This window comes from Aulonocara sp. 'chitande type north' Nkhata Bay, linkage group LG20 (assembly GCF_057382095.1).
Source record: "Aulonocara sp. 'chitande type north' Nkhata Bay isolate Kocher_YH1m ecotype deep benthic linkage group LG20, A_spYH_male_GT1.1, whole genome shotgun sequence".
NCBI classification, from domain to species: Eukaryota; Metazoa; Chordata; class Actinopteri; order Cichliformes; family Cichlidae; genus Aulonocara; species Aulonocara sp. 'chitande type north' Nkhata Bay.
The window spans coordinates 21143639-21167992 of NC_141363.1; the positions used below are offsets into that span (position 1 = coordinate 21143639).

At 42.9% G+C, this 24354-nt stretch overlaps 1 protein-coding gene across 1 annotated transcript; it reads right to left on the reverse strand.

The window, feature by feature from the left end:
* Nucleotides 1–79: 79 nt before the first annotated feature.
* On the reverse strand, nucleotides 80–22558 carry LOC147305536 (myosin-7-like). Its single transcript, XM_086276724.1, has 45 exons — nucleotides 22459–22558; nucleotides 21600–21703; nucleotides 21184–21327; nucleotides 20941–21097; nucleotides 20655–20682; nucleotides 19479–19572; nucleotides 19280–19372; nucleotides 19110–19173; nucleotides 18491–18589; nucleotides 17708–17811; nucleotides 17496–17634; nucleotides 16867–16985; nucleotides 16615–16764; nucleotides 16128–16298; nucleotides 15856–16035; nucleotides 14949–15081; nucleotides 14761–14837; nucleotides 14427–14514; nucleotides 13889–14006; nucleotides 13687–13810; nucleotides 13470–13606; nucleotides 13028–13198; nucleotides 12843–12927; nucleotides 11976–12218; nucleotides 11711–11887; nucleotides 10563–10708; nucleotides 10345–10435; nucleotides 10107–10264; nucleotides 9523–9754; nucleotides 8988–9114; nucleotides 7759–7877; nucleotides 7452–7648; nucleotides 7105–7288; nucleotides 6842–7007; nucleotides 6492–6616; nucleotides 6306–6421; nucleotides 5410–5596; nucleotides 4992–5201; nucleotides 4779–4904; nucleotides 4438–4528; nucleotides 4084–4163; nucleotides 2795–2899; nucleotides 2607–2702; nucleotides 1208–1351; nucleotides 80–1125 (listed from the first exon to the last, which is right to left on the reverse strand). Exons 1-45 carry the CDS (start codon nucleotides 22556–22558, stop codon nucleotides 1114–1116), a joined length of 5811 nt encoding a protein of 1936 aa, XP_086132850.1. The 3' UTR covers nucleotides 80–1113.
* Between the last annotated feature and the right edge of the window lie 1796 nt (nucleotides 22559–24354).

Here is a 24354-nt window from a genome sequence, read left to right on the forward strand (position 1 = left end):
AAGGCTGTGACGGTATTTTACGGGAGCTGTGCAGAAACCTGAAAGAACAACATATAGAGGAGTGGACCAAAAGCAGCAGTCAACAGCATCAGGCTTTTATTGGTCACTACACAGTAAAACAAATAATTATAAAGCCACACATCAACATACTTACAGTCTGAATATAGGCACATTTCTTTCGTTTGAACTCCTTCCCATTAACATGCTTTTGGCCATCACCGGTGGGCAGAGAAAAATCCAGCACTGATGTTCCATCCAGCAATCAGAAAGCTCTTTTAGCTCCGGTTTTGGTCTCCACCACCTCGAGTATGTTTTTTCCCCCCTTCAGTTAAACAGTCGGTCTCTAAACGCTGTTTTTTCTTTCTTTAATTGGGAAGTTACAGTCTGACACCACAAAACATTTACAAACCAAACTTTTTATGCACAAAAACCACAAAATCATCTGATTCAGTACTGACATAAAACACTGCTAAATTGATTTAGCAAAAACATTTTTTATTCATTTATAGTTTTATTTTTTTTTTATTGTAACGACGCTTCTTTGCAATACATCCTGTCCCAGTTGAAAGCCGGTTTATTTCCTGTTTGTTAAATGGTTCCACGTGTGTGTTGCAACCATGAAAAACTTGCCAAATCTTCTCTGCCGGTGTCAAACAGCTCATTCTCATGAAGTACTGACACATACGAGAAGTAAAACAACTATTTTTTGGCCTTCTTTCTTTTCTTTCTTTCTTTTTTTTGGTTACATTATTTTTCCAGGATCGCTGACTGTGGAAGGGGGATTAAACTGCTATTTTAAAAAGATCTTTATAGTCTTCTCTTTAATTTGGTTAAGCATGCTGAACCCCTCTGAAAACAAACAAGCATAAAACTGTTCAAAACAAATTTAAGGGGGTGAGAACTGATGCTTCCCCCTCTGGGCTTACACACGGCTGACCGCTCGTATGTTCTCGCAGCCCTCAACACTTCCCTTTCAAACCAGGTTATAATACTTTTCATTGAAAAAACGCATTGTCGTACAGTAGACGCAGATGTACAAACACACGGGATAAAAACACACAGCAGGTAACAAACAACACGTCAGTTAATCAGTGATGGAGATGCTGCAGAGCTTCATTCAGTGATCTGCAGAGACACGAACGGCTCATTAGGAACACTGATGGAAGTGAAACAGTGTTAACCTCTACTTCGTCCAAGCGTAACTCACCATGGCGACCTTGCTGGTCTGTTCGCGAGTTCGAATCCTCAGCTTGTTGACGGTCGTCTCGGCGATATCTGCTCTCTCCTCGGCTTCGTCCAGCTCGTGTTGGACTTTGCGGAAACGTACAGTACTGCAGCTCACCTGCTCCTCCTGGTGGACAAAAAGACGATCCCTTTTAAATAGATGTTATTTTATATGGATTAGAGCAGCTCTAAAAAGAAAAAAGTCCCTTTTAAGAGGAAGAGACCTCCAGCAGAACCAGGCTCAAGGACGGGCGGCCATCTGCCGTGACCACTGAGGGGCGGGGCTTTTCTGGGTTGCTCTCTGTTGATGTCAGTGTTTGCATGTCAGAATATCAATTAGTAAATGCAAACTGTGCATTTACTAAAAGTCCCAAATATCTGTGGTGCTCAGGAAATGACTGTACTTTCATGAAGGCTGGCGTGGGTTGACTACACAGGTAAGCACACTAATTGTTCTAAAAACAAGCAAATAAAAAATGAAATAATAAATGCTGTTTTTGTTTAAAGAAAATCTCCCAGGATCATGTTTTTTTAAGGGTAATCTTGAAAATCTGAACATGCTGATTATGATCTAAATTTTCCTTCTGTGTTGTCTATGCAGGAAACGTCCTGCTAGTCATTTGTATATTTTATGTACACTCAACAAAAATATAAACGCAACACCTTTGTTACTGCTCCCATTCCCCATGGGATGGACGTAGAGACCTAAAACCTAAAAGACCTAAAAGTTTTTTGCGCTATTGGGGGTCTGGGGACCCAGAACCGGTCAGTATCTGGTGTGACCACCATTTCTCTGAAAGGCCTGTGGAGACGGCTTATGGTTGAGAAATGAACATTCAATGCACGGGCGACAGATCTGGTTGACATTCCTGCTGTCAGCATGCCAATTGCACGCTCCCTCATTGCTTGTGGCATCTGTGGCATTTTGCTGTGAGACAAAACTGCACATTCCAGGGTGGCCTTTTGTTGTGGGCAGTCTGAGGTACACCTGTGCACTACTCATGATGTCAGATCAGCATCCTGATGTGGCACACCTGTGAGGTGGGATGGATTATCTCAATATAGCAGATGTGCCCACTACCACACATTTGGACTGATTTGTGACCACTGTTTGGGAGGGATGGTTATATTGTGTATCTGGAATGAATTTTAGGTCTCTACGTCCATCCCATGGGGAATGGGAGCAGTAACAAAGGTGTTGCGTTTATATTTTTGTTCAGTGTATGTTTATGTTTACATACTTGCACATGTTTCACATTAAAAGCTCAGATGTGAGCCCCTCCGTGGAGCGATATTGACTTTATAGAAATAAAAAAAGATGTTTTTTAATCATTTTGATGCTGATTTGCATTGTATTGACGAGAGCATTACTGAACACTCACAGCGTTCTCAGCTTGTCTCTTGTAGCTCTTCACTTTGGCTTGCAGCCTTTCAATCAGCTCCTGCATCCTGAGCAGAGTCTTTTTGTCCTCCTCTGACTGCACGAAAGCACAAAGATCCAATGAAAACACAGAAGACGGGACCAACATCTGTATGACAGCAGCAGCTGGATGCAGTGAGGACCTCACACCTGGTACGTCAGCTCCTTCACTTTCCTCTCGTAGCGTCGAACCCCCTTCTGATACTCCTCGCTCTTCTTCTGCTCCAAAGTCAGCTCCGTCTGCAGCGCCCTCACCTGCACACACAGCAGCTGATTTACTTCCTGCTGGTTACCTGTTACTGATATAGAGGAGCAAAACTGCCAAAACCAAGCATGAATAAATAATTCAATGACTCAGTAAAAAATATGCATGCATCAATTAATCTATGACAAAAGGTAAAATCAAATGTAAAAATGACCAATAAGAGGAATTGATTTAAAAAAGGAAAATTGAAAAACAAAGTATCAAATGATGTTGCATTTTACAACTTAATGTCTTTTTATTATCAAGTGCATTTTTTAGTGCGTTTAATAGTGCGTTCAGTTTTGGATTTTTTTGAGTCATTTACTTTTTCAGTTTTCATTTTTAATGATATTGGGGCAAGCAGAGGAATCTTAGCAACAAATCCTCCCTCAGAGACTGAGCTTGCTGTTCCTCCCCAAACAGGTCAGGAGAGTTTTTAATTAAACACGTGCTGCACCGCGCTCCCGAGCGTCAACAACAACATAACCGACCTCACTCCTGGTAAAACAGTAACTGTCAGTGACTTTGTACCGCTGTATAAACAGGACAGTTAAACGTCATGTAACCGTAAGCAATAAAACAAGAACATCTTAACAGCAGCACGTGTCCCAAGGCATGATGGGAGATAACTGGCCGCTCCCCCAAAACACAACAATACTTTAGTTCATACAGTGCCAGTTTACAACAACAGCCACATGAAAGTGTTTTATACTGTAGGCTTAAACCTCTACAGTCAAACAACCCTCCTGTGAGCCAGCACCTGGCAACAGTGGGAAGGAAAAACTTCCTTTTAACAGGAAGACACCTCCAGCAGAAGGTTTTAGCAAGTTTATGCATGCTGCGTGCCTACATTGTTATGCAGCAGATGCCAGTAGAGGAAAATTGTTCCCAGCACAAATATTCTTTGGCAATTACTTTTTTGATAAACCTCAAATAAAGATGTTTTAAAGACTCTTGGCAGAGGCACTTTTTTTCTGTAAATGTGCTTTTTTGGAAACTGACCTAAGAAGTTACTCAGACGTTTTGGGGTTTTATTTATGTAATGCATGTAACACATCCACCGCTGTATAGAAGAGTATCTGTATGACAGAAACAAGGAAAAGTAGAAAGTGTCCTTGTTAAACTACCAGGTGTTGCACTGAAACTTGATTTAACTGACAGTGAGAAACAACTCTGTGACTGAGTTTTCACTCACTGTTGTCTCCAGTTTGTGGAGTTGTTTCTTTCCTCCCCTCAGAGCCATCTGCTCCGTTTCATCCAGTTTCACCTGCAGTTCTGTCAGAAGAACATAGATGCTGGAAAAACACGGTGACATCTGCAGGTGAACTATGTGAACAAGTTATCATCTACAAGTGAGGAAATACGAATATACAGTATACTGTGCGTGTTCAGATAACCCAGATAACAAATGTGCCAGAAAGCAAACAGACAAGAAGTCTGTGCTTTTGTTTTGGCGAGCTAATTTCTATTGTTTCTATTAACCTACCATGACAACAGGTGACATCACAGTCGATACATGCATTTATTTTTGTCAGTAGTGTTATTGTACCTTTTACAGTAGACTCCATTTTCTTCTTCATTCTCTCCAGCATAGTGCTGCTGTCCTGCTCCTTCTTCAGCTCCTCCGCCATCATGGCCGCCTGGTGAAGCACAAACATTAACAGGATTCTGGTAATAAGTATTAGAGGCTGACAGAGTGTGTGATGGATGCATGAATCGCAGCTTTATGGGGTAAATAAATGATTAAGAAATGCTAAAACGTCGGAGTTATTAAATTTAAAGATTAATAAAGTTTTCCAGCATCAAACTCGGTTGACATGTGATGAAAACTACAATTTAACAGCAGCAATGGTTTTGATCAGGGATCAAAGGTCATGGGTCAGGACTAACATCACCGATGGCCTTTTTGGCCTTCTCCTCAGCATTGTGACTCTCCTGCATCGCCTCGTCCACCTCTCCGGTCAGCACAGACAGGTCAGCCTCCAGCTTCTTCTTCTGGTTCATGAGGCCCGTGTTCTAAAACAGGAAGTCATCAAACCGTCTGTCATGATGAAATGCTCATATTTCAACATGATTGTATTTGATGTGCCGTAATTAATTAACCTGTGCAGCGAGCAGGTTAACTCTCTCTGACACCTCCACCAGCTCATGTTCGGCCATCTTGCGGGTGCGGTCAGTCTGTTCCAGGACCCCCCGCAGCTCCTCCTCCTCCGCTGACATCAGCGAACACCTCCGCTCCAGGAGGGCGATTTGCTCTCTGAGCTGATTGGTCAGCTGGACTTTTTCTTCTAGCTCCACCTGCTGCTCTTTAACCTGCGATAGAGTTCAGCACAGAAAGGTTGGTTTACATGTTATATCATTTGCCACTAGGGGGCGGAGCTTTGTTTTGGTTGAAGTTTTCACTTCTGCTGCATTTTTCAGTCCATGATTGATGTGATAATGAAGCACAGTGCGGTCAGTAAATAGCACATCCCTGGACACTGTTTTTACTCATCATTCTGATGTGAACAGGTGAGGGTACCTGTATCTGCAGGTGTCTCATGATCCTCTGGCTCTCTGCTCGTTGCCTGTTGGCGTTTCCCAGCTGAATCTCCATCTCGTTCAGGTCAGACTCCATCTTCTTCCTCAAACGAACCGCCTCGCTACGATGACGAATTTCTGCCTCCAAATTGGCCTGCACAGTCTCCAGGGAACGCTGCTGGCTCCCCCTGGTGGACAGCATTGGAGTTACCTCTCCATCAACACTAAGGTTGCAGTTGTCAGTTCTTTCTCTGGTTATGAACCTTTTTTTTCCTGGTATGACTGGTTGAGGCAGACCCTACACAGGGAAAGAGCTGCTGTGGACTCCGTACTTATGTGCCTTAGGACGAGGCTTTAACAGAAATATAGACAGTCACTGCTCGCTGCACTTACAGGCCGTCCATTCAGTGCAGAGCCTTCTATGTAGCTCGCCAGCTAACAGTAGCTAACAGTAGGAAGAATAACCTGGACCAGAAGCACTGCTGGCCTTCTGCCGCCCCTCAGTGGAGAGCGTGCTCTCCTCCTGCCTGGTGTTTGGTATGCAGGGACCACAACTGACAACAGGAAGGCTGTGCAGAGGGTACAGCCCAAAAAAATCATTGGCTTCCCTCTGCCTCGCCAGATCCTCCTGTCTCAGGAAAACCAGGACCATCACAGGTGACCCCTCGCACCCCGCTCACCACCTGTCTGACCCACTGCCCTGTGGTCAGCGCCTCAGGTCAATCTGGCCCCACGCCTACCTCCAGACTCACTAACAGCTTCTTCCACACAGCAGTTTTTCCTTTGCACCACTTTCAAGCATTTTCCAATGACAATAAAAGCCTATTAAATTTAATTCTATTCTATTCTATTCCATATATTAAGCCCCTTTCAGTCTGTTATTAATATATTTATTACCTGAGGCTGTCGATCTCCTCCTCTTTCTCTGCAATCTTTCGGTCCATCTCTGCCCTTATCTGCTCCAGCTCCATCTGATATTTCAAGATCTTGCTTTCCTCATGTTCCAAGGTTCCCTGATCAATGGAAAGGTAACAGTTCAGGCAATAAAGTCTTTATAGATAATTGATTACAGCAGCTAATTACCTCTGCTTCCTCCAGGGCAGCTCTAATGTCGCTCTTCTCCACATCGAGGATCTTCTTCATCCTCTCCAGCTCATGGATCGTCTTCCCTTCCTGACTGATCTGATCTGTCAGATCCACAATCTCCTCTAGAGATATATAAAGAAAACACTTTGATACACTGGAATTTAATCCCTTAACTCCCACAATATTAAAAAAGGATTAAAAAATTGAAGTCGTTTGTTCGCTGGACTACAACTTCTCTTCACATCATGATATTCTCCATGATATTGAGCTTGTAAGACCAGGTCCCTGAAATGAAGATACCAGTGTGATTGTAGTAAGTTAAGAGGACAGGGGAGGGACTGCAGTACCCTGCAGGTTCCTGTTTTCTCGTTTAATCGTCTCCAGCTGGTCCAGAGCTTCTTCATAGCAGTTCTTCAGTTTGAAGAGCTCAGTGCTCAGACTGCGAGACTCTTTCTGTGAGGCCTCCAGCTCCATCTGACACTCGTCAAACTTCAGCTTCCAGTCACTGAGCACCTGCATCAAACCAGTGCACACATTTGTTTCTGAGCACACCTACTTATGGGCATTAAAGTGTAAATCTCCACATGGGGAATCGTGCCATATGTCTGACCATGTCAAAGTTGCGTTGCCTCTTGTCCAGAGCCAGAGCTGCAGCGTTGGAGCGCTCCAGTTGGACCATCAGGTCTTCCATCTCTATCTGCAGACGCTGTTTGGTTTTCTCCAGTGAGGAGCACTTGGCCTGAGACGCCTCTGCAACTTCTTCGAGAGTCTGCAGTCTCACGACCAGTTTCTTCCTGCAAATACAACAATTCAACTTATTAAACGTTACCAGTCTAAAGTCAGTAGCTGCTTTGAAGGAAACTGGATAAAGAATTTAAACTGTGGTCTTTGCATTCTCCTATAATGTGTTAGTATGGCACCTCAGAGTGACGTGCAGCTACAGCAGTGTTGTCTTACTTTGCTTCCTCCAGCTCCTCTATCCTCAGCACAGCATCAGTCTCATACTTTGCTTTCCACTGAACCACCTGACTGTTGGCTGTAGACAGCGCCCTCTGCAGTTCCGCCTTAGCTTCCTGCTCCTCCTCCAGCTGTTCTCTGAGAAGGCTGCAGTCGTGTCGGGATGCCTGCACCGCATGAGCCAGCGCCACGCGAGCCTGAAACACAGACACAGGATACATTTGTTCCAATAAAATACCTTCAAAAAGGTATTAATAAGAGCACTGAAGTGACCTGATGTGTTACAAGTGTAAGAGTTAAGTATTACTTTGCTCTCCTCCTCCAGCCGTTTCTTCATATCCTCAACATTCTGGCAAGCGCCCACCTTCAAGCGCTGGAGCTGAGCGATCGTAGCGTCTCGCTCCTCCAGACGACGTCTGTACTCGGCTGAAAAGGCGACAGCCAAACGTACATGAGTACGATAAGCTTGCTGCATCTTAGACATCAGATATTCATTTACCATTTTTACAAATTGTATTTTTTTGTTGGCGTGTTTACTAAGAATCGTGGACAAAACATAAGCACAGATTCAAAAACTTTCATCGTTTCAGATCAAACATAAAATGATGTTGGACCTTTTTATGACTCAGAGGACAGAACACTATCAAGAACAACCCTCCGATACTCAAATTATCCACCAGTGCGATAGGTCACTATTTACTACTGTTAGTGCGGGACGGCGTGATGACTCCATGAAGTCAATTACCACATCAAAAAAAGTCGTGGGTCATTATCAGCAGAGGTTTCAGGTAAAACCATTGTGAGACCTTGCCTCACCCTGTCATGTGACCTATTGAGATCACCTGACGCCAGATGTGAGTGAAGACTAATGTGCCTGGGAAGGAATCTCAAAGCTGCATTGTAGGTGACTGACAGGCACTTCCTGTCATTTAGATCCTAACAAGGGCTGCATGTTTGTAATCTAAAGTAAATACAGAAAGTTTTTACTTTTAAGGTGTTTCATCAGTTGAGCCTGAAATTCTTTTTTTAAATGGAAAAATGGGGAAAATCTAACAGGAAATTTTTGATGAAGGTGTAGAAACCAATGCATCGATGTTGGGAAACTAAAGAAGTTCAGTTTTTAAAAGTTGCAAAATCTTCTACCAGTGGTTCCTATTTCAGCCATGATTGTAGTGATGGACATCATCACTAGCTTTAATAAGCTTATATTAACATTTTATGACCTTCTACTTGTCCTGTTAGCAAAGCTTAAGCTGAGAGGGAGAGGAATTTATGCCATCTCAATAATTCTCCATCACCTTTCGCTGTCAATTAATGTTTAATATTATTATGTTGATCACTAAAGAAATCATTTTAAATGCTTTTTTCTATAGAGTACGCTTTAAGCATTTGTCCTAATAATCCTAACACAACAGACAGGAAGGTGAGGACATCCACACAGAGTGCTGCAAGATGTAGGAGAAAGAAAATTCATGCAGCCTAAAATCAGGTGTTCAGATCTGTAGAATCAGTGTCGGGTGTGTCAGTGTGCTGTACTGGTTTCTGTGACTGCTCGTGCTTTCTGAGCGTTGACTTCAGACAGCTGTCTCTGCAGCTCGTCTGCTCTGCTCCTGCTTTCATTCAGCTGGTCCTCATAAACCCTGCACATCTTCTCCACAGCAGCCTGCACACAAAGATCAATCAACAGAGAAGTCACAGTTAATGTGGTCTAAGAAACACGATCAACGTGCGGTGGTTACAATGTGACCAAATCTGGTCGCACTGCACTGCATTAACATGTTTCACCTCCTCACAGGTTTAAAGTGTAAACAGGTCAAGAGCACGAACCACCTCGTTTTGTGTCCCATCATCAGTTCTTTTGCAATAACGCTGCTTTATGAGGACAAAGCTGTCAGAGCATTGGAAATGGCCTCTGGGCAGATTAAGATCAAGGATGAGAGGCAGCACTGTACCCAGCTCTGTTACTGCATCCATGGCAGCATAAACAGGGCCAGCAGGACTCAACATGACGAGTAGACTGACACTGATGAACCTGGTGGAGTGGCCCCTTAAGCAGGAGGTCTGTTCCTACCTTTGACCTGGAGAGCTGCTCCACGCTGGCAGCCAGGTCATCAGCCTCCAGCCGGAACTCCACCTTCTCCTTCTCCAGCTTCTGTTTGACTCTCTGCAGAGCATCTATCTGCTCGCTGAGCTCCGTCACCATGTCCGAGTGCTTCTTCCTCAGGGTGGCTGCTGTTGCTTCGTGGTGAAGCCCCGCCTCCTCCAGCTCCCGCCGCAACTTCAGGAAATCTGCCTCTCGCTTCCTGTTCAACAAAGCAGTATTTGTGATAATCTGGGCAAATCTCAGTATTGAGATACTAATCCATCCACTGTCGAACTCTAAAGGTAGGAATCTACATCTGCATGTAATCTTTAAGGGGTTTCTCTGACATACAGCTAGAGCTGTGTTCTTGAGATCACCATATTAGTCTCAACGCCTCACAGGAAATACCTGTGCATACAATGACCATGTTATTTTAAAACAGCCATCATTTGAGCGCTTTGTATATGACCGAAAGTAAGGGTCACCTCTAACGTAGCTACTGTGGCTCTGACTAACTGACCCCTAATGGATCCCTTTGATGGAAGTTAGAAATCACCAAAGCCCATTTTAACCTGTTGAGGGCGATCTGAGCCGCTGAGGCTCCTCCTGCCTCCTCCAGCTTCTCTCCCAGCTCCTCCAGTTCTTTGGCAATGTCGTTCCTCTGTCGTTCCGCCTTGGAACGCCATGCCCGCTCCGCCTCCAGGGCCTCCTCCAGCTCCTCGATACGAGTCTGAGGAGGGCAAGTACAAAACAAACTACAGCAGCAGCAGTGACGAAGAGGAAGCTGAATAAGATCCTCTCTGCACCAACCTGAAGCTCTTTGATCTTCTTATGAAGCTGAGCAGCCAGACTCTGCTCATCCTCCAGTTTTGACTGAAGCTGCACCAACTCAAAGTCTTTCCTTTAGAGAAGGGTGAAGAGAGAAAAGCATTTTGTAGGGATTGACAGTAATAAAGTACCTTTTTTCAGTTAAAATGAGCCCTTTCAGCTAAACATTTATATTCCAAAACGCTAGACATTTCTCCTACTTTCTCAGTCTCTCTTCCTGCTCTTCCTTCTGGTTTTCCAGGTCCCTCACTGAGTCCATGGACAGCTTCAGATCCCCCTCTAATTTCCGTTTGGTTCGTTCCAGATCGGTCCGCACCTTCTTCTCCAGCTCCAGCGAAGTCTCAACCTGCACATGAGTTAGAAACCAGTAATAACAGCAGGGAACATTACAGGTCTTTTCTGGACCAGTGCTAAACAAGCTTTCAAAAGTTGGTTGTAGAAATTCTTTTGGGTATTTCAGTGATTGTTTAGGGACAGAGAATTAACAACCTGCAGGGTTGAAAAAGAAATCAGTGTAAAGGGGCAAAATCTGCCAAAAGCCCAGACCTGTGGCGTCCACTTGAAGCTGGCTTCAGAAATAAGTCAAAGCTCTAACACACTCCTGTGCTGAAATGTCCAGCTTCACAGCAGAAGTAAACATGTTTACTCTATCGTGATGCTGTATGAGTGAAAGTTTTATCCACTCGTTTGGATTTTGTTAAGGTTGGGGTGAGATGCTAATGACCAGCTAATGCTAGCAGGTTTGAAACAAACAGACACATTTCTGCTAATTAAATAACAGAAAAGCAAAATACTAGAATTTTACTCAGAAAAGCTGAAGCATGGATACAAGGACTCCACAGCAACACTGATTATTTTTCAGTTCATTCCATTCAAGTGCTACGAAAGGTGCAAACAACACAAACACAGGGGAATTGTCCATTTCAGAGACAGGTGAGCGTGGCAGTGGTTATCGGTGATCGGTTACAGCTACCCATGTTGGAGAAGGTAACGTGAGACGTGTACGGGGATAGAGGGATGGCAGTGTGTTTCAAAGCTGATATCCCATAAACAGCAAACTGCACAGCGTGGAGTGTGGATGATAAAAAGCCCCACAGGTCAGAGGATGTTCAGTGTGAACCATCCCTTCAAGACGCTTTATCTGAGTTTTCATATGAAGATTTTTCTCAACACTAAAACTTAAAAACAAATGAAAAAGTTACCTGAATAAACTTCAGGTAATTCAATTTTATTCATTCAGCACAGGTTCAACCAGTCGTCTCAAGCTGCTCATCCTTCCACTCGAGTGCCATAAATAACAGTTTATATTGCAGCCTACTGTCAGACATCCAGGAATATCTCTCCTTACACTGTCCACTTGCTGCTCCAGTCGAGCTTTGGCCTTGGCCAGCATGTTGACTTTGTCCTCCTGCGCCTGGAGGTCATTCAATGCCTGCTGGTGAGCTTCCAGCAGGGCAGCCTTCTCTCTGCTCAGAGATGCTATGGATTCATCTAGAACAGACATCTCCTGTGATAGGTTCTTCACCTGCATGGAGAGAAAAAACAAACATTATTCTGTGAGTGAGGGAAGTGATGGAAAGCAGCACTGATATGGTCTCTTTTGGGGAACAAACCTTGTTCTCAACCCCATGTCTCTCTTTCTCCACTTTAGCCAGGGTCATCTCCAGGTCATCCACGTCTCTCTTCAGCGATAACACCTCGTCCTCCAGCTGACGCTTCTTGGACGTCAGCGTGGAGCTCACCTCCTCCTCATCCTCCAGGCGCTCCTGCATCTCCTTCAGCTTTGACTCCAGAGAGATTTTAGACTGAATCAGCTGGTTGCAGCGGTCCTCAGCATCCATCAGGTTGTCCTGCTCCTGGATTGTTTGGATACAAAAAGTTATTTAAATATATGAGGCCAGTCTGCATATCAGAAGCTAACAGCTGTAATATGGACAGGGTATATTAAAAATTATGAACAAGTGCATAAAATTCTTGCATAATGGACTACGCAGTATACAGAGTGACTAAAATTGTGCTCGTATGACTGCACATGTTCCATGACCATGACGAGCTGGATCACTAAAACAATGAGAGTTTGTTTATTGGTGGGTGCTTAAACCCACAGAGGGTTTGCTGAGGCTAAAACAAGCACCCAGAATAAAGGAATCAACATATTTTAAATAGCAAAGCAGGAAATATATCACTATGACCTCAGAGGGCGAGAACGCACGATTAAAAGTGACTAAAGAAATCTCCAGCAGAACTACGCTGGGTCTACTACCAGTGGGCAGACGATAAAGAAGAGATTTATAGAGACCACGAACAATAAACAGGACAAAACACGATCTAATGTAGAAAGTAAACCTATGTTAACCTTTTAATGCCCACCAGGTTTCTGCCCTCATTGACTCAGTTCTGTGTTTTCTATTACTCTGTGAAGCCCTGCTGTAAGGATCCTGCTGTGGTGAGCTGGCACCACTCGTTTAAATTTCTCTTACTGCTTGAAGCTGAAGAGCCAGGTCATTTTTCTCCTGAACCAAAGCCACCTGCCGCTCCTCCGCCTCCTTCCGCTTCACCTCCGACCTGATGAAAAAAAACAAACAGAAACATGGCAGGACATCAGACGTCTGTCTGCGTGCAGCTCAGCTGTAGCCCCGATTCAAGCGCCGGCGGATTAACGGACCTGCCGTAGGCCTCTTTTAGTTTCTTGAACTCTTCGTTCAGAGCGGCCAGTTCCTTCTCGACCTGGGCACTCCTGAGCAGCGGACGGAGCTTAAAGAATAATATCATCCACGGCCAAGTCCTCACTGAGAAGAATGCCCTGATGGCAAACTGGATCACCATCACTGCGTCCCTGAGAGGAAGAACAATAAAAAAATCACATCAGCCCCAAAAAACAGGTGATGAGAGTCAAAACAACAGCAACATGCTGCACTAAGCAAAGTTTAAACATCTTGGCATGGTCATATATTCATTAAACTCTGTCAGGTTGCTTTTCTTTCTTACGAATACAACTTCCTTCTTACTTCTGATCAACTTTTCTGGCATCAGCACTTAAAAAGTTTTTAAAGTCTCCTTTTTACTGATTTGTTATCATTCATTCCCCTGATAGATGTGACACTGACCTTTGCAGCATCAGTTTCTGTCGCTCCATCCTCATGAGCTTCCCTCTGCATATGGCCTGAACGGTGGTGAGGATCTGAGACAGACGGTTGTCCCGCATGTCCTCCAACTGACCCAACAGACCCGCCTTAAAGAACACCTGAGACGAAGCAACGGGACCATCAGCTGAACTCCAACAACATAGGTGTCAAAGGCAGGGTAAACTTGAATTTGTTGTACCTTTGTGTGTCCAAACTTGTACTGGCTGTGGTCTATGTCAAGAGAGCCCAGCAGTTTCTCCACAGCCTTCCTGTTGTCCACAAATGAGTCCTCTGGAATCGCAAAAGGGTTCAAGATGCGATAACTGAGAAGAAAAAAAAGTCCATTACTGAAGAGCAACAGCAGATGAAGTAAATAAATATGTGTTAGATATGCAACTCACCGCTGTCTGAACTCAGCGTACAGGATGCGGTTTGGAAAGCCCTTCCTGCAAATCCTGATCCCCTCGAGGACCCCGTTACACCTGAGCTGATGGAGGACCAGGAAGGGATCCATCACACCTGGAAAAACAAAGGAAGGCATCTCAAAAAATAACTTGGAGAATACTTTAACTGTGCAGTCCAACAATATTTTTATTTGGGGCATGGGAAGGAACTAGAATTTCCCTTTCAGTGCAATTAAGTAAAAGTCATTACTTCAGATGGTTTCTTTACAAAATCGAGCATTACGCTAAAACCAAACTGAAAGTGCATCAACAAATGCACGTAGACATAATATGTCTGTTGAGACTTGTAAAGTAGTAACAATATCTTTGGTAATATTTCTGGCACGAGACAATAAAAACACCTTTAGTGGTGCCAAGGTGAAAAACACCTTTTACCCCACCACATACAGGTCATTCATTTAGCAAGTTTATTTTTCTGGGTGAGGACGACTCACAGACACCAGCTGTCAGTAGATACCAGGGTTCGTGGTTTTACCTGGAATCTTGCTCTCATTGGGGATTATGCAGCGCACAAAGTGAGGTTGAGTGCTGCGAAGGTTAGCCATCAGCTTATTAAGATTTTCCTGGAATAAACACACAATTAGTTGAAACCTCTGTCATAGTGTACAGCAGGGGCTAAAGGGTCACATGACAAACTGAGACTGCTGTGGAGGCCCTCTCAGACTTATAAAGAGATCAAATTAAGCTTACTGGTTATGCCCTCCAGTAACAGTCCCAGTTTCTCCTGTGGCACCTTGGGAAAATGAATTGCCCCCCCCCCCCCGGTGTACTGTAATGGTGTCTCAGGGGAAGCTGCCAGTCACACCCACCTTGTGCAACTGTGACGCAGTTTGGAAAGAAGCTGCTTTCTTCCTCCTCTGTTTGGTTTCAGCCTTCGGATCAATAGCTAAAATAACACAAAAAAGCAAGACTCAACCCAAACACACTCATATAGTTCAATTCCTTGTTGTAGTTGAACGGTTTTCCATTAAATATTTAGTGAGGCTGGTGTTTTTACGCATATCAGAGCTGATGTAGATCTCAAAAAGTCCAGCCATCAGTTTGTTGGAGGATTTCTGGAAGAGGGCCACCACCGTCTCATTCAGAGGATCTCTGTTCTTGTCCAGCCAGCCTGTGATGTTGTACGGCACCTACAACACACACCAGTCAGTTGAGCTCTGTGACATCAACCTCGGCCAGATCTAACTTGAGAGAGAGGCGTTGCAATCAAAGCGTATTTGCATGACAGACACTCTCAGGTCAAAGAAAATGTCCAGATGTTAGCTTGTAGATGTACCAGATGTTTTTCCCACCTGTCAGTCAACAGTGTCCTTTAATCTCACTGATAGTTGTTTTAACTGTAGAGCCATCCAGTTCACATTGCTATCAGTTAGTTTCCTTGTGTCAATACAAGTAACCGAACTTCACTGATGTTCTGTGGCCACTTTGCTGCTGAGCTCTTCTAGCCACTGGGCTCTCATATGACTTAAAGCATAAGCATGATCCTATATAATAAATAACTGGATGTGCATTTATACCAAAATAAAACATCATAAGATTTTTTTTGTCAACTCGAGCTTTTAAAAACAATGCTGAGAATATAACACAATTTTTTTTCCATGTTTAAATCTTTAGGATTTTTTGTGTTCCTTATTCAAAGTCACACCCGACCAATTCCCATCCCGACGTTCCCAGCAACATTCTACATGTCCAGAGTTTCAACCCAAGCTCAAGAGTAAAATCAAAAGCTTTATGGCTTCACCTGAAAAGGCCAGAACAACGTCTCCATCACCCCGCTGTAGCTCTGTAGCTTATCTGAGCTAAGACCAAAGTTAAATTGTCCTGATAAAACTGGAGAACTTCACCTTCAAGTAGACTTCAAATGACCAACAACAGAAAAAGTGACTTTATGAAAGGATACCCACCACTCCAGCATAGTGAACCAACTCAAAGTGCGTCTCATATTTGCGCTTCTTGTCTAGACGCGGCCGCTGGAAGTTGGGTGACTTCCCAAGATGGTTGTCGTAAAGTTTGGTTTTAAAGCTGTGGTCCGTGGCCTTGGGGAACATACATTCCTCCTCCATGATGGACAGAATACCCATTGGCTGGACAAAGGAGCTCTAATTAATTCATTTCATATTCACATAGGCTTCATATTGGAATCATCCAATACAACCCATGTAACACGCAAACATACCTTCTCTATGAGGTCTATGCAGGCCTGTAAGTCCAAACCAAAGTCTATGAAGGTCCACTCGATGCCTTCAGCCTTGTACTCTTCCTGCTCCAGGATGAACATGTGGTGGTTAAAGAACTGCTGCAGCTTCTCATTGGTGTAGTTGATGCACAGTTGCTCAAAGTTATTGAACTGCAAACAGAAATGAACCATGTTTTTGGAGTTACTGATCAAAAGATGTTCAATTCTGCAAAATGACCGAACCACGAGTGACACCAAAGAAGAAAAACCTTTTCTCTGAAAAGCTGTCTGCTAGTGTTTCCTGTGCTAGGTTTGAGCTGACATCTAGGATATCCTTGCTATGATTTCACGATTTTTATTCCAATGGTTGCGCACTATTTTTACAGTAGCATTTATCTTCAAAACATATATTTGGTGTCACTGGAAAGACCTGGACCTTGGCTGGATTTGAAGGTGCTGAAAGTGTCTCTTTGTATTTCCTTTGTACCTCAAAGATCTCAAAGCCGGCGATGTCCAGGACACCGATGAAGTACTGACGAGGCAAAGAAGTGTATAAGGACGAGTTGATACGACCCACCAACCACTTAAACATGCGGTCATAGGTGGCTTTTGCCAGGGCGGCCACTGCATAGTTCACCTAGACACAAAACACGACCTGTTAGTTTTCCTGGAACCACAGATAAACATGTTTGGAAATTTACAGTTAAGTTTATGTAGTAAGACAGAAAACTTTGATCACCTGTTCTACAGTCTGTCCTTTAACAATAAACTCATTTCCCACTTTCACTCGAGGATTCAACAGGCCTTTCAGCAGGTCAGCAGAGCTGATGCCCATCAGGTAAGCTGCCTTATCTGCACCTTAACACACAAACCACATGCAGGTAATTATCTGAGGTCTCTACCAGCACAGACTAGACATGTTTTTCACAGTTATACAAAAAGATTTAAAAAAAAGGTGAGGACTTGTTCACTTCAATGCCAGATAGTTATAAAGATCAACTACAATGGACCATATGTAACTGATGGCTGTCGCAGCTCAACCACAAGTTCATAATACATCCTCTGAGGTTGTGTATTGTGAGATTTGGGCGAGGTCTGCAGTTAATCCCAGCTCATGACCTTTCGCCTACAATTAGTATTGCATTGGTACTTTCTGTACCTTAACCAAGAAATTGAAATTGAAAAAGTAATTTTTGTTTAAAAAGGCTAAAACTATATTGTTGCTTCGTTATCTTTCCATCATATTCTACCAAAATCATTTTGATAACACACTGCGAGACAACAGAAAGCTCTGTCCAGGCAGCATCACCTGCATCCATTATACAAACTAACTGTTGTGTCTTTGTGATGGTGTTTAGTGGGTCATACTCTCTGTGCCGTCCGCTTCGGCCTGTTCTTCTCTCTGTTTCTTCTTGAACTTCATGTTACCGAAGTGCATGATGGCTCCAACAATTTTGTAGCAGCCATACTTCTCCTCTGGAGTGAAGCCCAGCGTGTCCATGGCACGCTGCACACAAACAGAGTACAGTTTACACACATCATCAGAGAGAGTTTTCTTTGAGACGCTGTGTTCCTCTTACGTCGGTGAGCCTCAGTTCCTCTCCGTCACTGATGCTCTCCACCGTGGTCACACCCTGAGAGCAGAAGTCGTAGTCGTAGGGGTTGGTGGTCACCAGCAGCATGTCTGCATCATGAAATTATTTTATCATTAGTTATCACAGTTAACCCTCTCTTTCTTCCCACGCTCCTCACACTGTAAATGGCATGTTTCATATTTTCTGTGGTTACATTTCATAATGTTATTGTTCAGTTATTTGGTAAACAGTGTAACGTGCGGTGGAGATGCAGCTGGGTAGCGAATGAGCAACAGCTTCTGACTTTCCAAAAAGTACTCATTTATTTACAATATCAAAAATAAAAGTGCCACCTCTACCACACATTACTAAAGAGCACACTAGTCCGCGTGCACACGGGAGCATCCATTACAGGAGGAGTGCGAAGAAGAACAAAAAGGGGGTGACACACCAGTCATGAGACAGGAGGCGCCGCCATGTGGTCATACACTGCATTACAACAGCAACTGTTACAACAGGCAAAGACAGCAAACTGTAGTAGCTGCCTCATTGTTTCAGGTCAGTCATATTTGTCGGGGGCGCATAAACCTGCACCAAAGCCTCCCCAGATTGCTGGGTTGATAAATTAGATTTTAAAGACATGCATTGTTTTTGTTGTTCTGCATGTTCTTGGTTTTATTTCTGTTTCTGTTAATAATGCAGTTCTATTAAACTGAGTGTCATTTATATAGCTGGTGTCTTTCATTGGACAGGTTGCAGCACTGGGTAGTTTTTTTGTTTGTTTTTTACCTTGTAATTCTGGCTTATGATTGGACAGGATCTGGTAATAGATGTGGTAGCTTCTCTCTCCTGGTTGCTGGAAAACAACTCTTGACTTTTCTAAAAGGTCTGAGGAAAATAAACACAAACTACGTCACTCATCAGCCAAAGCATCGCGAGACACCCACAACACCTCACAACCTTTCAGTGTCTGACGCTGAGATGTTAGTAACACATCTTGTCTTGCAATACCACTAAGCCATAAAATGAAGTATGCCCAAGAAATGTAAGATATTGGAAACTTGGAGGACTGTATAGTAACTGCTGCATGACTTAAACTGCTCCTCAGTCATTTGTCACAGTGTACTAGGAGTGTTTGGGATGTACCTCTGTTTCCAACAATGCCCCAGAGCTTTTAGTTGTTGAGACAAGTTTCCAGTGAACTAATGTGCTGTTTCAGCCCTTTTTACACCCGCATGCCTTACAAAATTCTACACTAGATGGATGGATGGTTTCAATTAAAACGTATTTGTGGCTGTGTGATAATAAAATGTCATTTGAAAAATGCTGAGTAGAAAGGCTAACATGTTCGGCTAGTGCAGTTGAACTAACAAATTCAAACGTGGAATAACTTTTTGAGAACACTTACAGATGTCGATGTCAGCAGACGCCAGTTTCCCTGTTGGGCCAAAGTGAATTCGGATGAACTTGCCCTGAAGCACACAAATACAAACCCACGGTCTTTACAACACGTCTACACAGAAATCCACATGAGACACAAAGCTGTGTTCTCCACTCCAGCCTTGAGGATGAACTCACAAAGCGGGAGGAGTTGTCATTGCGGATGGTTTTGGCATTCCCAAATGCTTCCATAGCTGGATTAGCTTCAATAATCTGATCCTCTAAAGATCCCTGAATACAAAGAGAAACATTGCAAAGACATATTCCCAGTATGGGTATTTTTTTTCACTATGGACTGGAACAGTTAAGGAAAAGGGAAACTGTTGAGGCGTCTTACTCCTTTTTTCACATTTTCTCCTAGAGCAGCGACGATGGCAAAGTACTGTATCACCCTCTTAGTGTTGACTGTTTTCCCGGCACCTGACTCACCTCTGAAAGGATGGTGTAAAAACAAAGTCAATTTTCAGTTAAACAATTTAAAATATGCCTTTATCAGTGAATGAGAGCAATAACATATTGGTGCTACTTCATCATGACATGTATAAACTACAACTCTGAGGCGAAAGACAGAACGAATACACTGAGGCACATATTAAGTGAGAACATCACTCTCTGTTCTCGGTTTAAATCATGACATTGTGCAGTCACGCACAGGCTTTGAAACCTTCAGCTGAGTGTTTTTGCTATTTCCGTTGAGCTAACTAACTGGATGTAATGAGCGATGGATGGGTCTACAGAAGAAACCACGGCCCTGTGCTCTCCTACAGTAGTGACTAGGGATGTAACACTTCCACAACCAAGACTGGAACCTTGTTTGAAACAACTGGAAGACCTATTGCCATCCCTATGCCATGATACCCATGTGGAGTACAGTTAAATCATGCTAGTCAGATGAGAGCTGTGATGTTTAACGATCACTCAGCTACCAAGAACTGGAAGTAATTCAGAATCCAATCCTGGTATGTGGTTTATACTTTTCTGCTCCTAAAGAAGAACCCCCAGGGAGAGGTGGTCCAAATCTGTGTGGCCTCTACCCTTTGACTTGTCTACTATGGGTGTCTCTGTGAACAGAAGTGTAGTTTTGGAGTATTTTGGATACTCATTAGCAACTTTTCGTCATCTCTGCACCATCTTATTTTAAAATTTGGATTTCTACAATATATTTTTTTCAATAAGACCATAAACTCTTGATTGTGACCATCATGAAATATTTACTAAATAATCAAGGGCGTGGCAGAGGCATTCACCCATAGACTTGTACACGACTTTGAAACTAGAGGAGTCTCCCCCTGCTGGCCAGTAGAAAGAATGTTCCTGGTTAACAGCTTTATGCTCTGACCTAGAAGCTACTTCCATCTTTTTATATGTAGTCTGTGGTTTAAATGAAATAAACTGCAAGTTTATATACAGGACATGGTTTGCTTTTCTCATATAATTCCTATTTCCATTTGTATTTTTATTATGATGTCATATTACCGACCGTAATGTTAGACCAGCTGTGCTTCTGACTTACGTGATGAGCATTGACTGGTTCTCACGATCTGTGAGGGAAATAAAACCAAGTGAATAAATATTCAGAAGAGGCAAATGAGCTCAAAGTTTATCCACTAAGCAAAAGATTTATTCACGCATTCACCTAAAGTGGTCCGTACATTGACACCACAAACACAGACTATACCTCTAATGTTTAATTGGAATAAAAGGTGCAGCATAGAAGACATTGTCAACTGGCTGGTTGCCAGGTAACGACTGCAATGAGAAAGCTGACAGCATGGCTGATGAGGCTAAAGGTGACTCACTCTGCAGCAGGTCAGTGTAAGCGTTGTCAGCGATGGCGTAGATGTGGGGCGGCATATCTGCACGGCGCCTCCCTTTGTAGGCTGTCACCACCTCAGGAGTGTAGACCGGCAGCCATTTGTATGGATTGACTGTGACACAGAACAGACCAGAGTAGGTCTGACGCAGAGACACACAGTTAGAAACACACAGTGAGGAAGATGGAAACGTGTTTTTGATGGTTGCACATTAGAGTAGATGCTAACATAGATCATCCACATGCTGTATCTCCTGCTCAGGTTGAAGAGGACAGATGCTTCGTTCAGGTGTGTCAACATGGCCATGTCCTCTATCATGTCGAACTTAGGAGGGTTCATTGGCTGGAGGTCGTCTTCTTTTACTATTAGAAACTGAAACACAAACACACATGAAGCTTTAGTTAAACCCCTCAAAGTGAAATTTAACTGTTTGTTTTTTGATTGTGAAATAAGAAAAACAACATTCCACACATTTTAACTCAGGACAGCAAAACGGTGCATGGAAACAAAAGATCAAAAGGAGATGTAGTTTTATTGTGGGGGATAATTGGGGCTTGTGTGTTTCTACTCAACATATTAAATGACTAAATAATAGTAATGAATAAACAGCATATCGAGTAATTAGAATTAGCTGGCTGACTAACCCGTCCGTCTTTGGTCTCCACAGTAGTCTTGTCTCCATTCAGCTCTCTGATCTCCACTTCAGTGTATGCTTCAGTTTCATCGGGCATCCAAATGCGCTTCGTGCCTAAGAGAAATGGATTACATAGCATTTTATTTAGTATGCAGTAGCATATATATATACATACAGCATCTAGACCTATGTACAGAGCAGAGGTTGGAAGTACAAATACTTTGTTACTTTGTTATTTCCTAATTTTCAGGTATCTGTACTTAACTTGAGTATTTATTTTCCTGAAAACCTTTTACTTTTACTCCCTACATTTGAACATGTATATCTGTACTTTCTACTGTTTACATTTTCAAAACTGGCTCCTTACTTCAGACATCAAAGCGATGTGAGCCTAAACAGTAGTGCATGAAAGACAGTACTGTTTGTGTATTAATGACCAGGGTTGCTGCATACTGTGTGTCATAGTCTGGTGTTAAAGTGGGCCTGTGTTTGTTTGTCTTTTTACAAAGGTGAGGAGTGCTCAGGTTAGGAGTACCGGTTTTAAAGAACAGTGTGTGATTGGTGCACAGCTGTGGTGTAGCACAGATTGATTGGAAGTTGGGTGATGATGCTGAGATTCAGTCACTGAATTCCACCTTCATACCTTCTAGTATAAAAACAACATAAACTGTATAGTCTCAGTGTAGAGGATGGAACTCAGCTGAGGCAACTAAACCTCAGAGCAGCAGTACTTAAGCAAAGAAGTTGAATCACTACTTTGACTTTTACTGGAGTAGTTTTTTTACACTAGTATCTTTTCTTATACTTAAGTACAGATTGTCCGTATTTTCCACCTCTGGTGCAGAGAAATATAAAAAGGAAACAGAGACCGTCAAAAGCTTGGGCCTTGGCAGCCAGCTGTTCCAAGTTGGTGAGGCGGAGGTAGTGAGCCGCTTCTCCAAACTCCGCCATGTCCAGGAACCGAGACATCTGAACACACAAACATCACAGATATGAGCATTCATTAAAGATCCTCGGAGGGCTGTTATTTCCCAAACAATGTGGAAAAGATGTGGTACTTTCTGCTTTAAATGTTCTGAAGGCTCATGAGCAAACTTTTAAAGCATTCTCAGACAGCAGCATTTATCACCATGCTAATAAATAACAGTGCTGGCTTTCTTCTGGCTAAGGTAGGGCGACACTGATCCAACTTCTGCACCAACTTCTTCCCGTTCTGTTACGTTGGCTGCAGATATGTTCTGATACAAAGTTCAGATGCTCATTTTCCACCAGTCACACTTGAGAGGACGTGCACCGTCATTGTTTAATGCAAACGTCATCAGTAGATTTCTCATGTAGAGGCTGCGTCTGTTTCTTGAAATTATTTACAGTGAGAAAAAAATAGAACATGCGCACATTTATCTTTCCCGTCATTATAAGCCACGATCATTCATCCCATCGGCTGCACTATAAATCTTTATTTAGCTGCGAGTAAATCCCAGGCATGGACTGAACTAAACTGTGATGTCAACAAATTGGCATGGCAGTCATTCACAGTAGTTCTGGCCTACCTCGCTGCATTACTCAGGCTTTCCAAGAGAGCTAACAGCTGCCACATCAGCTCAAGAGGATCCCTTTGCAAATTCTTCTAGTAAATATAACCCTTCCGTTATCTCCCTTTGTGTGAGTCTGAGTGCCTTAACAAAGACTCACAAGATGAGGTGAAGCGTCTATGTAGCATCTGTGGTTCAAAAGGTAGGTTGTCTATAAATGAGAAGGTCAGTGGTTCTATCCCTGCCTCCTCTACTCGTTGAAGAGTCCTTGATACTGAATCTTGGGTTTGAAATGTCTTAGTGTAAAAGTGATTCTGCATAGAACAAAGTGCTTGAATGAATGAGGCTTTTCATAAGAAACTCTGAGTGCTCAAATACTCTAGAAAAATGCGGAACAAGTCCACTTGGCTTTTCCTTTTCAACATCAGGACAGAGTTAAAAGAAGACTATTATATTAGTGGGCAGAAATCTTCTGCTTGGCCACATTTGACCTAATAAACCTAAATCCATTCACCTGAGTCCAAGCTGAGTCCACATAAAGTCCACAGTTCAAATATGGTGAGTAAAGTATTGCACTGTTGATAAATACACAGAAACCTGTTTCTCAGTCTGCTTCTTATAAAATAAGTGCAAAATAATAATGTTTCATTAGTACTTGTTTATATTTTGAGGCTTCTCTTCTTTTCTAGTTTAACGAGGTTCAGTAAGAACATTCACATACTTTTGAGCACCAGTAAAAGACTCTGTAGTTGTTGAAGCTCATGAAGCTAAATTTTCACCTTATTTCATTAAAAATGAAGCAGATTTGAAACCAACTCTCCGGGTCTTTTAAATTCAATTTAAATTGATTAAATTAGAAACGTATCTGTTGTCAAATGGACCAGAAATCAGCTAATACAAAATGACATTAGTGAATCAGCAGGGACACAATTCTGTTTCTGAAATTTAGGATGACCATCTCACAATCTGACTGCAGCCAGTCGGGATGCAACAGGAAATAACGTGCAATTTTGGCAAAATGAAACAAAGTAAAAAATATAAAACAATTTTTTTTGTAGGACATTAGTAAACAGGTACATCTAACTTCATCACTGCGTCACAATCCTACAGCTGTTACCAAGGAGCAGACAATAATGGTGTTAGCCATTAGCCGTGCATCTTGTCCTCAGTTCAGTAGCAAACTTGCACTAAACTTTTCCCAAGTTCACTAGATGAGTGTCACACAGTGTTGCT